The sequence below is a fragment of the Amphiura filiformis genome, chromosome 1, assembly GCF_039555335.1.
Source record: "Amphiura filiformis chromosome 1, Afil_fr2py, whole genome shotgun sequence".
NCBI classification, from domain to species: Eukaryota; Metazoa; Echinodermata; class Ophiuroidea; order Amphilepidida; family Amphiuridae; genus Amphiura; species Amphiura filiformis.
The window spans coordinates 75655421-75672432 of NC_092628.1; the positions used below are offsets into that span (position 1 = coordinate 75655421).

Consider the following 17012-nt stretch of genomic DNA (forward strand, 5'->3'; position numbering starts at 1 on the left):
TTTTCAGCAACTTCAGGCAATTTTGAAAAAATGTTAAGCAACTTTGAGAAACTTTGAATAACTTTATGAAATTTTGAGAAAATGTGGGAACTTTTGAATAAACTTTTGGTGTAACCGGCAGGCCTTCGTAGACACTACATTAATATGACATTACCTATGCAATAGTAATTAGTATGCATGATTGTGGAAAACGGACAAATACTTCACCATAGTGACTGGACACCACGAATCAGCCGGGAAGTCGGTCCGGTCAATTTTGTTTTATTTCGTGTTTAGAAAATATATACCATAAGCTTTAAAATGGTACATGTATATCATTTGACTTCAAACGATATCCAGAAGCGGGGTTATGGTTTGTTGAACTCTGTTCCTTCAACAAAATTGTACCTTTTTTCGGTTCTACATGTGTCTCTTTTTCCACATTTCTGGTATTATAAATACCAAACAGTCATAATTGGCGGTCATTTCAAATCATCCCCAAGTCAACATGGTCAACGAGGTTCAGGAATATCCTCTCATTGTTAATTGTTGGTTATACATATCTAGACAAAATGCAATGCTTTGTTATCCAACACTTGAACAGGATTTAGCCAAAGCAAACAAATACAAGAACTATTTAAGGATTCTATACTATAGAAATAGGTAGAAGCTTATTATCCTCGTCAGCAATAGGATTATTGATTGGTTTAAACAGTGTTTGATGAGATACTTGACGCACCAAATTGAGGTACCGATGAATACGATCTTCACGCACATTTTACACTCTAACGCAGAATACAATTTGCCGACTTTACGGCTCATTCGTAGTGTCCAGTCACATATTACTAATATTAACAAAGTTTAAAATAATAATAAGAAGAAGCAAATTAAAGAAGAATAACGACACATTACATGTTTGTTTTCATGTTGTATTTTTAGACCCTTTCAGTTTTGGCAATTACAGGATGTATACTCAGTCCGTAGGTTATAAGGCTGATGAAAAGTTACAAAAATTCATTACAAAGAGCAGCAACAGATATCAAAATGGATAATAAACGTAATATACAAACACGTTATGGCAGAAATGGCTGAAGGACAAAAAAAAGTTAACCTTTCCTAAATTTATATTTATTGCTAATAACATAGATAATACGTTAATAATAAGTGTTAAGTGCGAATCAATCAAAACAATTAACACTACAATATTAACCAAAAGACAAGACAGGGAACAGGTGTCCTCTAACTTTTGGCAAAATGACCCATTTTTTGTGTTCTTTTTAGCCACCTTTTGACAATTCAATTGATAATTCGGGTGGGTGCTTTTGTAAAATCCTACAAACATAGTTTTGACCTTGATCTGACGTTTTACTACGTAAATAGGGACACACCTCCAACCGAGGACGCCCACGGTTGTCTGAATCAGCCAAAATGTAAGCAGCGTACAAGCCAATGCCCACGTTTGTTAGGATGAAGAGTCCGGTGTGTCCATCATGTCCATAGTGGATGGGCGGTTGATTTCGGTCCGAGGTGTCCACTTTGGTGTTCATCAATTAAAGTAGATAATATTGCACATGTCAGAAGTGCCTTGCCTTACACTCTTGACAATGGTATCAAAATTCCTTCCAAGTCCCTATAGCTTACTTGCTGGAATGGATTGACTATCACAACGTAGATTGTGTTCAAGGAAGGCAAGCATCTTTGTCCATGCTTCATCTTGCACATGTGCATGTTGTGCTGGTATTCCACCCCAATGGATTAATCCTGAAATAATAATATAAAAACCTCAAGTCATTGGATGGCCATTTATAGATGTGACTACTTATAAGTTGTACTGTTTTGGTAAGTAAACTGAGCTCAAAAAGTAACGTATAATATTTCTAAAGGTCATATCTTAAAATCCTGTCCATCAAAATGAACCAAAATTACACACATGTTTACTTGAATACTCTTCTCTAAGCACATGTCAGTAACCAAGCAGTTATCCAACTGACACAACAGCAAAATGCACTGACATGGAATAGCTTTCTGGATAACATTCACAGCCCAAACACAGGAAATCACAGCTTGGACAACTGCTTGGTTACTAACATGTGTTTTGAGTAGAGTATTGAAGTAATCCTGTGTGTACATGTAATTTTGGTTCATTTTAAAGATATGACCTTGTGATTAACAAGTTGTAAAAAGTTACAAGTTTCTTTTTGAGTTCAACCATGTTATATCATCAGGTTTGATATTGACATCGTTTCTACTTTTACATTGTATTTGGTGTCCCTTCACCCGGACCCACCCCGACCTTTCCGGAGTCCGGACAATGAATAACAATTCCTTACCCCATGGTGGCTGATATGAGGTGATGCACAATGGTGCCTGAGGTGGTTCAATCAGGTGCCCGCCTCCTGGATATACTACTAGTTCACAGTCATTGTTATGACCGTTTGTTTGGATCTTTTCAGCTATTATTCGGCCATTGTTGGTCCAATTCACAGACCCATCGTGATCTCCACAAATGATAAGCGCTGGACATTGGATTTTTTCGAACTAAAATAACAAAGATTAAAATATGATAAAATTACGATAGAGAATGGTCATGAAAGCGACGGGTATCTGACATCTGCAACGATTTATAGGCATCAATTTCTCATTGTGTGTTTTCCTTTGATGTTTTTTTTTTCAAATATTAATCTCTAAAGGTAATGCGAAATAAGAATTAAGAAAAAGTGGGGAAAAGACGTGTTAAAATAATGGACATATTTACACAAACAAAAAGTTACAAAAAAAGACATAAATTATACATACCTTTTGATACCTTTCTAGAAGCTTAGTATCAGGAGAAATATCCCTTGTAATGAGGGCACCATCAGGTGCAAATGATATTTGATTCATAATAGTTGCCATCTGCTGATAGTTATCGTGATGTAAATCATATCTGTAGAAATTAATATTTCATAATAATTGATATTAAGATAATTAATATCAGTCATGCTCCAATCCAAGTGCAAGTAAAAAATTATGTACGCATAAAAACTGACTGCAGGAATGTTACATGATAATACTTAGTCTATATTCTGAAGGACCTGTAGATGTACATTCCATTTATGTTCCAATGTCATTTACCTACGAGACGGTAAACAGATGCATTTGTAGTATTGTAGAACTAATATTTCAAACATTTTGCTTGACATTGCATTGCATTGCATTGCATTGCATTGCATTGCATTGCTTTGCATTACATTACATTACATTACATTACATTACATTACATTACATTACATTACATTACATTACATTACATTACATTACATTACATTACATTATACATTACATTACATTACATTACATTACATTACACTAACATTTGAAAGCGTTATGGCTTTAATTGGCTATCACCAACCTAATGTCATGATTGTGGTAGGATAGTCTAGACGAATATAGTTATTAGATGTTTTTTAACCATTGCTGCTTAAAACATACAAAATTAATTTTACAAATTACAATTGGCTCACTTGATAAATAACAAGATGCCATAGCTAATTTAGTTCAACAACAATGGTAATAATTTAACTTACTCAGCGTGTGGAAAGAATTCTCCTTTGTAAGAAGTTGGACACACATTAAAGATCCCAGCAGTGGAAAATGCAATTGTTGCCCTAATCTATGAAGGTAAAGACAATTATTACAAAAAAAGCAGATGTAAGCGTATTTTATTAGACCTACCCAATAGTCGATATTTACGTATCACGATTGAAATATCTTTCAAGTTTACACCGATTGGATGAGAACATCGGGGAGAACATAACCTTTGTACAGTTTGCAATTTTTCTTTCTGTTCATGGGTCTTTTGCAGTTTGGTGTGATCATTTTGCTACTTTACCTTTTCAGGAAAGTGTATCGCCATAGCCAATGCCATTTCGCCACCTTTGCAAATTCCGATTGTGCCAATACCACCTGCTTGGACATAAGGCTGACGTGATAGCCAATCAGTAGCCTCCTGCAAACAAACATAACGTATGCAGCAAATAATTGTAATAAATAGAATGACAAGAGAATAAACAATGTTGTCTAATTCTGAAATACCCTTTGCGCCTGGATTTATGTTTTCTTTAAACTAGTTACATATTTTCAATAAACGAATTTGCACTACATTTTACCTCAAAATATTCCATTTCTAAGCACTTCGTATCCTCCAGCTTAGGAGGTTGCCCTTCACCGCCAAAATACGCCAGTGCAAATGCAACGTAACCTTTAGTAGCTAAAGGAGCTGCCCTTATTTCATTGCATCCAGGTCTAACGCCACCAAACATGTCTATAACTGCTGGGAATGGACCAGGACCTATAATTATAAAATATTATGGATAGCATAATTATAAATTGAAACAGCTTTTTTTAAATTATTTCACTTAGTTTCATTTAAGTTTAGGCAAACATTTTTGCAAAATATTTTGTCTACAGTTTTTAAAAATAACATTCTGTATACCATTTTTGCCAGAAATACAGAAACACAAATGGATTTATGCAGCATACCTTTTGGTTTCAGCAAAGTTCCTCTAACTCTACCTGCACGCACTTCAAATCTCTCGACATTTGTATTCATGTACCATCTTTCCACAGAGGTAGTAGCTATTGGGTTTACATCATGACGACATTGACTGCTATCCAAATGTCCACAGTGTACTGTGATATTGACGAGCAGAGGTTTTGTCACGTCATTTTTCATATACCGTGTCCCATATTTATGATTAGGACATGCCGTCATGCTCCAAAACAAACCCATCGGCTCCACTCCTATAATCAGAACAGAACAATAATAATAAATTGGGATGTAGAATTTCCTTTTTCTTGACCCACACCCTGAATATATCAAATTCGTTTATTGTTTTGTTGTTTAGCCTCATCAATTAACTGCTTTTAGAAGCTTTTCGTTTTTAGTCCTCTTTTCCACATATTGTAATGGCTCTTTCAGAGTAATTCGCTCTTTTTCTTGCTTTTTATATTATTGAAATGATGAATTGATTTGAATTCGGATGGGTTTTTTTCTCTTATCATGCATCTTTTCTAGGATAGAAGAATCAGCTATGACATCACAGCGAAGTGTTCATCTAAAATTAAGGCTTACACGAAATGCCCGACGTACCAGCCGAGTCCGATAAGTAGGGACCTGAAAAGTCCGCTTTATCTGTGTGCGGGGCGTGTGCCGATGGTTGGGGGGGGGTGTGGGGTGGTTATTAGGCGTTGGATTCAAGAGTAAGAATCTTTTGGGTAATTCCGTGCCAAGATATTCATTTATATTTTAATTTATTGCGTGTCTTCTTTTACAAATTGAATACACAAATTATTTTCTACTCAATAAGATTGTGATGAAACCTAGTACATTCTTACCTGTATACTGCCCACCTTCAGACCCTTGCTTACTCGTGTTCACTTTGCCATTAACATCGCTCCTATAATGTGCATGAGATTCAAATTTCTTCCCTTCATCATGAAAGTAAGTCCTTAACGTAATAGCTTCGCCGGGCATTAACCCTTTTACTTCAATGGTAACTCTTTCGTACATAAGAGTATTGCGAGGGGAAGCTGCTATTGATACTTCCGGTCTGCTCGTTGTACTTGGCGAATGCGCACTAGCCATTGTCACTTATCTATCCACCTGAAAACGTTTCAGAAAATAAGAAATAAAAACATTTCGTCTTTCTTTTTTTATGTTCTTATAGTACTATTCATTCGCAAAGGTGTTTGTGGTAGTCAGGTACTGTGTCCCTACCCCCATCGGTAGTTTGCCTTTGATGCACGAGGTCCCGTGGTCAATTCCCGGCGGTGGATATTTGCTAAGGTAGCACTGGTTCAGTGCTTCATGTAACAAACAAATCGGGCTATTCGAGGGTATCGCGATCATTGGGATATTGGCTTTGAAACAAACTCTGAAATTAATTGGCAACATCTGTAGATTAAACTGAGACTTCCGCTCTCCCCAAGGTACATTTAAATTTGGGTAAATGAACCATGAGTGTGCTCCGTCCTTCGGAGAGGACGTTATGCCGTCGGACCCGTGTAAAGAGAGCCGTACATGTATCTCGCACTCAAAGTAGGGTGTTAATTCCTGGCTGTCGCTTTCCGTCCTGGTGCTATTTGGACATACACAAATAACACAATCAAGAACGATATGCGCCACGACTGCACTCATATTAAATGATCTGATTCTGATGTATTATGTATTTTACCTTAGCGATCTCTAAGTTACTGTACTGCTAAAGGGGTAATGTATTGTAATACGAAACTGAAACAACAGCAAAATTAGAATACTCACCTAGTTGGATGTTCCTGAATATTATGGTCTCTGAGGCATTAAATATCTAAATGAAAAGCTTATAACATCATACCTTCATTGATCACGTCATTACCAATGTGACTTATATACAACCCGTGATAATTCAGTGCGTGTACTTTGTTGGTTTTGACCGGTGCAAAGTTCAATTTGCTATTTCAAGTAACCAGTTACGATAAAACAGATCTTTATTTACATTCATATTTTACTTTTCACTTATACACGAACAGAGATGAATACAGAATAAGTGGTGTTGACCTATTTGGTGACGTTATGAACTTGAGCGAGAATAAACTACTAGTACGGTATATACAAAATTAATATATACTGTTGGTTGTGTGTACGTGTACATTTGTTACATGTAGCAAATACACGGGCAAACACTTATACCTGTTCACATTATTAATGCACACTAGTTCACATGAATCATATACCATCGAAATTTGATGGTCTATGCATGAATGCACAGCAAATCACACTGATTGCACAGTCAACAAAATTGTATGCATGGACAATGCGTGTACGATAAATCATACGATAATCACATACCTTATATCTTATTACAACATATCACCAGTTTCTTGTTATGATACTAAGTTATGTCGCAATCACAGTTCCGGACGACTGATATATCCTGGACAGCAAACATGATTCGACCTTTGCAGTACTTAAACCTGGTTAACAGGAAACTATTCCAGCAAAATCAATCGATAAAGTCTAGTCTATCCTCCGCATTGAATGGTGGATTGCACTTATGCCCAAATATGGCACTTGCCAATAAATAATCACCCACTTGACATCCCTGACTCGCTGCCCTGACAAAATTAAGTTATGGACAGATATGGGAGCTGTTTTTGCTGTTATCTGTCATTTACATATCAGGGTGGTACGAACATTTGCAGATGCCCCACATACTCAGTTTTTAGCTTATATGTAATGTATACATTATTCTTGATTGACAGCAAGTACCAAAAATATCCGTCAAGTGGTTTAGCTTTAATGCCCTTTGGAAGAGAGTCACTAAAAGTTGCATTCGATTTACACAGGGAATTTTGGAGGCCATGCCGTGCCCTACTTACTAAAACACCAAAGTGCGAATATTTCCAAATATCTAAGTTAGCTAAAAATTTAGGACATGTTACAAAACTATATTTCCTAGAATTTCAGAGGGTACAATAAATATTGGCCGGTTATTTTTCACACAGTGCCCTATACCTTTAACATACACTGTTTGTAGAGGTCACACCACAATGGTGAGAGCACTGTGTATTGTGTATAGGAAAATGAACAGTAACTGCAGTATGTTTCAAATTTGTCCAGCAAAGTCCGCTGTATATTAAAGGATGACTCCGGCAATCACAACATTATACCTTATATTTTAGAAAAATAATTATCAAGCACGAATCACGTGGTTTTATTTAAAACAAACTCATATTGACCATAAAAGTGAATAAAAACAGCCGGCTCTCAACATGCGATATTCAAAATTCCCGCAGCCGAAAGTGTCTAGTGCAATGACGTCATGGTTACTTGTGCTCAATTGTGCTTGATTGTTGTCAGCCTTCATTGTATTACTGGGACGTCATTGCACTGGACAATTTCAGCGCCCGGGAATTTTGAATATCACGTGTTGAGAGACGGCTGTATTAATTCGTGGAAACAATATCTTCGGTTTGTGTCACTTATCATGCTTATATTGACAGACGTTGCCTTTCGTAACCCAGACTTCAGCAAGTCGAAGGAAGATAAACAAATCCCCTTTTGGGATGATGCGCACTCTTAACATACTCCAAATCTTCTTTGTTCTGACGGCTGTGATAATAGCATATTTGCTACGCAAAACAATTTTAATCGTTTTGCAACTGGTTTGCAAGTGTTCGTCTTTGAGAACACGTATATAGCTACGTTCTTATACAGCTCACACTTGGAACACTCTGTCAAGATTGTTGTTTTTCTCTCCTTTATAATAAAACAACAAATCGTGAATCGTCAAATCCAGTGACACCCCATGCATATTTTCCTGGGTATGATTAGGCCTGTTCACTGGAAGGGCGTGAAAGCTGGTACTATTATTATAACTCTCTTAATCTTTTAAGTAAAATGCTAATTACAATACATCCAAAGGTCTATGGAAATTAATGAGGTGTCACTGGAGCTGGAACAGATAATAGCAACAGTGTTTTCCATGCAATGATCACATTGTGTTATCTGGGAATCCCCAAGATAATTAGAGAATAAACGATAGAATTTTATTTTGCCTATCCTCTACCGTGTGATAGACGACAGGCAGGTCCAATATTTTGAGTAGTGGATGCCGGCGCAGCCGGTATCCACTACGATAAAAATATTGGACCTGCCTGTCGTCTATCATAGGTAGAGGATAGGCAAAATAAAAATTCCTATCGTTTATTCTCATTCTTAGTCAGTTAAATATTATTTTAATAACTGTAAACAATTTTTTAAAGCAAAAACTAAGCCCCCACCGTCATAAAAACTCCCCTCATTATAAAATGAACGAAACTTGTTTACAACTTCACGTATTCTGGTGCGCGTACTGCTAGTGCGTTCGCGTATTCCGCACTAGTCTACGCATCCAGCGCGATACATACGCGCACCTCTACACGTGTGTTACGCATTATCAAGACGCATGATGACGTGGGGTCATCTACGGCCTGATAGACGGCACCCGAAATCATGCGATTGTCCAATCAGAAATGTGTCTACGAACTAGACCACTCCCACTGACTAAGAATGATAGATCTGACTGACTTTGTTACAGTGATTACATGAGAGGGAATTCCCATCTGCCAAAAAGTAGTTTTTAATGTGAACAAAGTAAATGATCAAATTAAATTAATCAGAGTACATCAAATATTTAATTCGTACAAATGTTGGGAGGAGACGAGGCTGCGAAGTTATTAATTTCTTCCTAAGGGATAGTGTTTACTTTATCTACTGGCCGGATATGAAATGTTTCTGGTAAAATTATCAGTTTATGTTAATGAAAGCTTATAAATCCTATAAATTTTAGCCAAGATTGACACCATATACGTTAAAATGTTTTGCATTTTGAAGATTTTTTTTCACAGGATCATAAAATCATTATGACATCATCTTGTTTTATTCAAATCTTTTATCCACAATTGTAACTCATCATGCTCAAAGACAACGAAAAATCGGCCCATTTATTCGTAAAGCTTTAATCTGTTGTTATTTCCAACTCCATTCATTGTTCTTGTAATGCATTGTCTTCAGTGATAGTCCGTCATTTATCTGTTTGCCATTTCATGTGAAGACTCTTCCGTGTAGCATTTTAAGACAATAGCTTGGGATTATTGGAGCAGAGGTTATTGCTGTACTGTGTGCCCGGGTGCGTTAAGGAACGGACTCAGGGGGATGGGAATTGAAACTGATGAAAGTTAAACTTGCTGAGATGGCAGAAGCAAGTGTAAGGAATAATAGCCATGAACTCTTCAAAAGAGATAAGACTACTTTAGCAAACATCTCAACAAGTTTCCAAGAGATCCTCTGGTCCTGCACTCATACCACAACCTCCTATCAATGAAGTCCCACCTAGCCAACCGTTTACACTAGTCTGGATTGGATGAAGTATACAAGGCAATTAAAAAACTTAAGAACAACAAAGCGTGTGGTCTGGATAAAATCCTAGCTGAAACGCTCAAAACAGGTGGCAGTGCAATAGGGAGTTCAATAAGGCAGGTTTTGTTAAAGATCGTAAATACGGCATGGAATCACGGGAAAATACCACAAGACTATTGTTCTCATATGGGGAACAAAGCGTCACACCGTATTTTACTATGCGTTTGCTTCGTAATATTTCATCCAACTGAAACTATAATAACTATAGCATTGCAATATCGCACAGGGAAATCAGATACATGAGTTTGTGGACTTAACACGGTTTATATGCTAGTCTCAGATTGATCACGCTGAAATTCAAAGCTCAAATTATTTTTTTTATTTTTAAGCCCAAATATTTCTCATGATATTGATATACATATGAATTGTAGTATCACAATTTACTAATATATAAAAAAGAAGCGGCTGATTTTATCCATATGTTTAAAACCCATTTCTAATACTTAATTCAGAGGGTTTTATTCTGTGAACAACAACAGTATACGTTCTGTGCATTGAGAATGTCTACAGTCCCTTCTCGTAGAGCAGGCACAGTCATTTCATGACGTCAACATTTTTCTAGGTCAAATCTGTCTCGTCCGAAGGAACTCATCGCTTAAGTTGGTTTTTGCGGAATATCAATTTTAAACGTCTTATTTTCTCCAAAAAAAAGAGTCATTTTCATTGTCCTCATAATATTACCTTGCCAATGATATGATGTTGTCCGAGCAATATGATATACCTGACCTTTAAGTCCCTGTTTTAAGTCATGTGAGATTGGGTCATGCAGATTTTCAATTTTCAATTTCAATGTATACCTTTATACAGATTTGATCTTTATTTTTCAATAACTCACATGCCATTAACTGGAAATCAAAATAATGATGTGCCCCCTAACCAGCTAACCATACCAAAACATCTTTGAGCTGATCCTGGCTGCAGCGTTACTGGATTTGATTATACTAGGGTCTGAGGCCAACTGTGTTAATGTTCCATATTTTGCACTAAAATCATTTCGTAGCAATTCGGAAAATGCACACTGATATCCAATTTGTAATTGGTTTGTGTTTTTCTTTATGTTGGGTATATGTGTGTGTTTTTAACTAATATTACTATTATTGCCAGGCCTGGCAAAATACACGCTGATATCAAATTTACAACTGGTTTGTATGCTATTGATTACAACATGAGACTGCAGATTGTGACCATGAATGTGTTTCATTTATTTTGTTGTTGTTGTTTTGTTGTTTTGTTTTGGGTTTTTTTTTTATAAGATACCGTAGTTCAATAGGTGAACATGGTGAAGGACATCCCACTCATTTGTTCACAAAATTGATTAACCAATAAAATCTGTTTCATGTTCGACTACTTCCAAGACTTCCACAAAAGGTACCGACAAATGAAGGTGTACATAATGTCTATAAAATTGTATTGCTATTGACTTTGTGGAATCCTATTAAATTAATTGTCCAAGGCGGCACCACTCAACAGATCCACAGAAGTGAACAATAATAATTATCTATTCACTTCTATTTCTATTGCTCTTTTCGCGGTAACATCGAAAACCGATATCTGACAACCTCTTTTGCTTCTTTTAATTTGGTAAACCTTTTTGCTTCTTTTATTGACATTTTAGAAAATGAAATTAATTAAGGGAAATAAAAATAAATGAAATAAAGGAAGACGACTTGGGAAATGATGTAAATTAAGAGGTAAATTGGTTTAAATTTCTTGGGTCTTGCGATTGAGATGCTTTAGTGTGCAATTACAATTTCTACAATCAATATCTTGTTTCCAGCTTATATTAAAGTTGAAGTATGCCATTATATTTGTGACGTGCCATGTCAAAAGCAGACACTTTTGGGTAGGTCACCAATTTTGAGGCTTTTACATATCTTAAATATAGAGATATTTTGCTCCACAACGCCGTTTTCCCCAATGAAATCGGACATTCCTAAGCGAAGATATTGAGTTCGTAAGTTATGGCATTATAAAATTGGAAATTGAGATATCGGCCTTTAAAAATATTATTGACAATGTTGAGAATAGGAATTACCTTGAAAAATGTCTCAAAAAATACAAGATGCCAGTTATATTCCGGTTTGAAACTCTCAGACAATATTTTAAACATTAATAACATTACAGATTCGCAACAAACCCAAATTGTGAAAAAATCACCACGGGCAGATTTTTGGCTATTTCTCCATTTACGATCCTGCCAAAAAAGTGTCTGCTTTTGACATGACACGTCACATTTATTCCATCCAAAACATACTGAATATAAACAATTATCTCGTGGAAGATCAACATCCACATATAAATATTGGCACGTGTTTTTGTACCATTGACCCCATTGACCACTTCAAGTCGATATTTTAAGGATTTTAAACATTTTAATGTCACCATTTCTTGACATTTCGGTGAATCCTGGCAAAGGAAAGGTCATGTAATCAATCTTATCATTCTTTAAGTCAAAACTAAAATTTCAACAGATAAACGAGACTTGGTTATTTTTGCGTTTCAACTTTTGACTTTTTTTTTCAATATTGTCCCATATTGAAATTGGATTAATTAATCGATACATGTATTTATCAATAAAATTTAATCGATATCTATTCCTGTATAATTAATTAATTAATTAATTAATACGACATCAGAGACGACATGTTCCTGGAATAGAAAGCAAAACTTGGCTTAGGTTTGTTTGCTTATTTGTTTGTTTAACCAGTCAATCCGGGTGGACACACACTTGGGTCCTGATGGGACCAGGCTCAAGAAAATGCTCAAGCCAAACTTAAAAGCTTACATAAACATGCTGCCCTGTATGAAGAGAAAACTAGAAAGAAACAAAATGGTGAAAAAGAAAAAGGAAATGAAGGGCCACTCCCAACCAATCAATTTGTCTCCTAGCCCTTGGGTCGGGAAATAAGAAATGGGGAATTCATATTCTGTTTTGTTTCCCATTTAGTCGGAGGGCACAGTTTCGTAAATGCACAACGTATTTCCGGATTATATCAAACCTCGACCGGCGGTTGACCGCCGGTTCCGTCCGGTTTTCATTGTTTAGAATAATAGAAACCTGGCGGAAGCAGACGGAACCAGTGGTCAATCGCTGGTCGAGTTTTTATTTCATCCCTTAGCTGGCATGTTTGTTTGGAACCCAGGGTTGGAACCCGGGTTGCAACGCGACATATTATTGTCAAGTTATAGTAATACTGGTTTGAACTTCACATTGAAGAGTGAAAATTCAGACTGAATATACAGTCGAAACCAAATTGTCCCTAACTGCAAACGGCAACAGATTGAAAATTCTCCGCACCTGGGAAAATCTATCTTCTTGATTGAAGATTCAATCGGAAAATTTAGGAAAGTCAGCAATCATTAACATAACGATTTTAATCAATGACTAAACATTGATTAGATCAATGAAAAAGCTCACGCAGTCAAATCATCCCATGTACGGCAGACACCCTAATTGGAACATTATTAAATAGAACTACTGCAGATGTAGTTCTGGTATTATCATGATTAGGCCCATAGAACCTCTGCCACTCACTACGAATATCCCACGGTTGTTTGATATGATTTTATTAAATTTGGTAACAAAACATTATATACTGTTCAATTCATGACCTGGACAATACCAACAACCATAAGCTAATTATGTACCTATATATATTATATTTGTTAGCTCTTTTTAACATAGGTTTTCTATTTCTTTCATAACTTATTCATCTTTTTCTGCTCTTTGTGGCATTTTTTATTCTATAAACTGCATATTTGTGTGCAAATTGAGGGCGCTATATACATATGTTTTTGATTTAATCTAGCCCAATTATATAAGTTATTCCTAACATTTTATGATAAAAAGTTTTTTGAAAATTTCTTTGCTATTTGTTACTCTTTATCTGATGTTTTAATGCAATTATACCAGTGTCTATCCCTTGTAACGATGAAAGCACGATATAAAATAAATAGCACCATCAGTGTTCACCTTTCTTTTAAAATGAAGTAGTTTTACATGGTATCAACAAACCGTGCCATGAATCCAGAAGCAATGGGGTCTGCAATACCATAGTAGGGATGACCAATGAACCATCAACTTGATTAGAACACTCCCATAGACATGCAGGGAGCTCAACTGTGCACTGCTTGCACAGACATTTTTCGAAAAGTTTTTGACCGATTTTGACCATTTAACCACCAAAATACTTCTATTGATGAGTTCTATCCAGAAAACAATCTTTTGTAGCAATAGGGGCAACATGAAATTTTGATGGTTATCCCTAACCATAGTCATATTTCACAAATGGCTCCGAGAATGGGCCCCCGGGAATGGGCTCACAATGATACAATATGAAGGATTACCAACAATTGACCACCATAGAGCTACGGCTATTTTGGGCGTATCATATAAATAGTTTTTTCATGCATTGCTACAAATTGATCACTATCATAAAAGCTACGGCTATTTTAGGCACATCATATAAAAAGTTGTTTCATGCGTTACTAAAATGGATTTGTGATTTCGGTAATAACACACGCAGGGGGTGTTATATTGTAGGATACAGGGTGTATCAAAATGATTGGTACCGAAGACTTCTCATTTTTTGCCGAGTTTTTTACTATTTTTTGTGCCGGTTTGGGGTTAATTGTTTAAATATTTGTAATTATAGTAGTTTTATCTTCTCTAAGAATTTTAGATCATAAAGATAACACATTCTATTCAGAAGTTACATGATTGTAAAGGAAAGTATGTGTCTTTACACTTTTCATCGTAACGCTGGATCAATAGCGCACCATTTTCAAAGCTCTATTTTACCGAAAATACCTTGTGAGGATGATATGTTGAAAATCATGAAAGTGTTTAATATTTTCCTTGCCCATTTCTTCATTCATAATATATATAAATGTTATAATCAATATTTTTTGCTTGATAGTAATATTATTGACTTGAATAATTTAGGTGGGGTGACAGAAGTTTGTGTATCAACACCATCCAGGGCGGTAATTTAAATTGTATTATTGAGATTACTAAGTAGATGGTGTGGCAGAATGGCTATAGACTGTAGACAGTGTAGGTTAGTATAGACCTGGTAAAAGTTATTGGAATGGCTCCATAGTATTCCACACTTCATTGTGCATTCATAGTTAAGAATTACTGGTCGGCACGAAGCTATGGAGAAGTGCAGAGAAGATTTAGGAAACAGTTTCTAAGAGCAAGGGTTATCCTATGCAAACATGCTATAACTAGCAATGCTTCAAAATTTGATATGAGCAGTTACAGAATGGACCCATCCCAGGTGTTAAGTTCTTTCAAGATAGGGCTTCACCTCACACTGCCAGAGTCGTAAGGCAGGGACTTCAGGAACTATCTTTCTAAAAGCATGTGTAAAGCAATTTTATGTTATGTATACTGAGGCGAGATATTGAAGAGTATGTATGCAATAAATGGTTCAAGCAGTGAACCTATTCATCTTGTGTTGTGTAAGTCAAACCATGATTACGTCGATCTTCGTTTAAATGACAATAGCTCCCAAATGCATCAACCTATCAACTTCAGATTGATAGATCAACAAGTTAACATATGTCCCTTTCTATTTATAGTACAAAAACTATATTAATTAGCAATTTTATACTTTTGATATATTTTTGAAAATGTCACATAGCCCGGTACCAATCATTTTGATACACCCTGTACACGGATAATAATTGGTGTCCCGTACTACTTACTTGGTCGTAATCAAATTGAATCTTGGTCTTCAAATGACTATTAATAATTTATGTTGAAATGCGCACAGGTCCTTTTTTAGGGTCATGGGGTACAAATAGCTTTGAATGCAACATAACCATGATAACCGAACTAACAAAAATAATTTAGTAGTTTTTATAACTGTTGATAGTATTAACGCATTTGCAGTCTGGACCGAAGCGAGACAAAAATGTAAAGGGGATTTTGGGGTCATCCGGGGTCAAATCGCCATAGATTGTTGCACGAATAGTTTGACTGGCAAAACTTCCTGATTTTCTAAATTTGATTATTACTGATATTTCTGCACACGATGATAGTGATACGGTACATACAACACCCCCATTTGCAAAAGTATACAAAAAGTCGCAAAATCCGGGTTTGACGCTTTTTTTGGTCAAAAAATGTCCAAATTTTGGGAAGAAAGTCCACTTTTCACAACATCGCACTCCCTTGGAAAAAAGTCCACTTTTTCAAAATCAGCATCCCCCCAAAAAAAAACCAAATCCTGCATACGGGCCTGGGTACATATATGTCTCAAGTTGTATATTCACGATGTCAATTTCAGCGAATGGTTCCTAATTTCAATGACTTGTATCTGTGGTCAAATTAAAACTTCATTTATGATTTGTTGTTTGAAGCTGGAAAAGTTGAATAAAACATATGAAGACAAAAATTAAAATAATAAAAATACAAAAATATTGAAGGTAATAAAGACATCCTTGGATTGTCTAGTCTGATTGAATGAAAATCAGTAAATACAGACAATAATTAGTTTTGAGCCAACCCTGCTTCATCTGTATTATATTCTAAGAGAATATTTTGAATTTTGAAAATAGAATAAAATGGTAATTACCTGTACCCTGAAGGTTACTTTTCTTGAATAATTTTACCTTTGAATAGAAAAAATGTCTAAGAATAGCATTTATAGCTACAACCTTGAAAGAAGTGAAAGTGTTCTAACATCTTCTCTGATTTATAAGCGTATATACATTTACACAGAAAAGCATTGAAAACTATATTTTGATTAAACATGCCGGGCCCTACCACTAGGACTCAAGATTAGGAACATCATTGCACTCAGACAAAATGTGAGAATATATTGACATCATGTGTCTGGATGAGGAACATAAATCCATAATGGAACATTCAGCTTTAGACCGGCGGTACTTGAAATACTGTAGATTCCCTCTGAACTACATACATTTTAAATGTGTTTCCTTTTTTAATGATAATTTAAATCAATCATATCAAGCAATCAATTAATTTATTAATCAATCAATCAATCAATCAATCAATCAATCAATCAATATTTAAATTAAAAAA

General features: G+C 35.7%; 1 protein-coding gene across 2 annotated transcripts; it reads right to left on the reverse strand.

Moving 5' to 3' along the window:
- Window positions 1-1518: 1518 nt before the first annotated feature.
- On the reverse strand, window positions 1519-6982 carry LOC140153323 (bile acid-CoA:amino acid N-acyltransferase-like). Of its 2 annotated transcripts, none has more exons than XM_072176060.1 (9): window positions 6848-6982; window positions 5356-5623; window positions 4501-4761; window positions 4128-4309; window positions 3851-3967; window positions 3546-3631; window positions 2776-2905; window positions 2310-2517; window positions 1519-1740 (listed from the first exon to the last, which is right to left on the reverse strand). In XM_072176060.1, the coding sequence occupies exons 2-9, from the start codon at window positions 5603-5605 to the stop codon at window positions 1610-1612; spliced, it is 1365 nt and encodes a 454-aa protein (XP_072032161.1). In that variant the 5' UTR covers window positions 5606-5623; window positions 6848-6982; the 3' UTR covers window positions 1519-1609. The 2 variants fall into 2 exon arrangements, with proteins under 2 accessions (XP_072032161.1, XP_072032153.1); XM_072176052.1 differs by lacking the exon at window positions 6848-6982 and adding an exon at window positions 6281-6570.
- Between the last annotated feature and the right edge of the window lie 10030 nt (window positions 6983-17012).

Excerpts from the sequence above, each read along its gene's own strand:
- LOC140153323 (XM_072176060.1), bottom strand. The coding sequence starts at position 5,605 with ATGGCTAGTGCGCATTCGCCAAGTACAACGAGCAGACCGGAAGTATCA. Across the intron at positions 4,310-4,500 it reads AACTTTGCTGAAACCAAAAG|GTCCTGGTCCATTCCCAGCA; the intron begins GTATGCTGCATA and ends TTATAATTATAG. Across the intron at positions 3,632-3,850 it reads CGATACACTTTCCTGAAAAG|ATTAGGGCAACAATTGCATT; the intron begins GTAAAGTAGCAA and ends TTACCTTCATAG.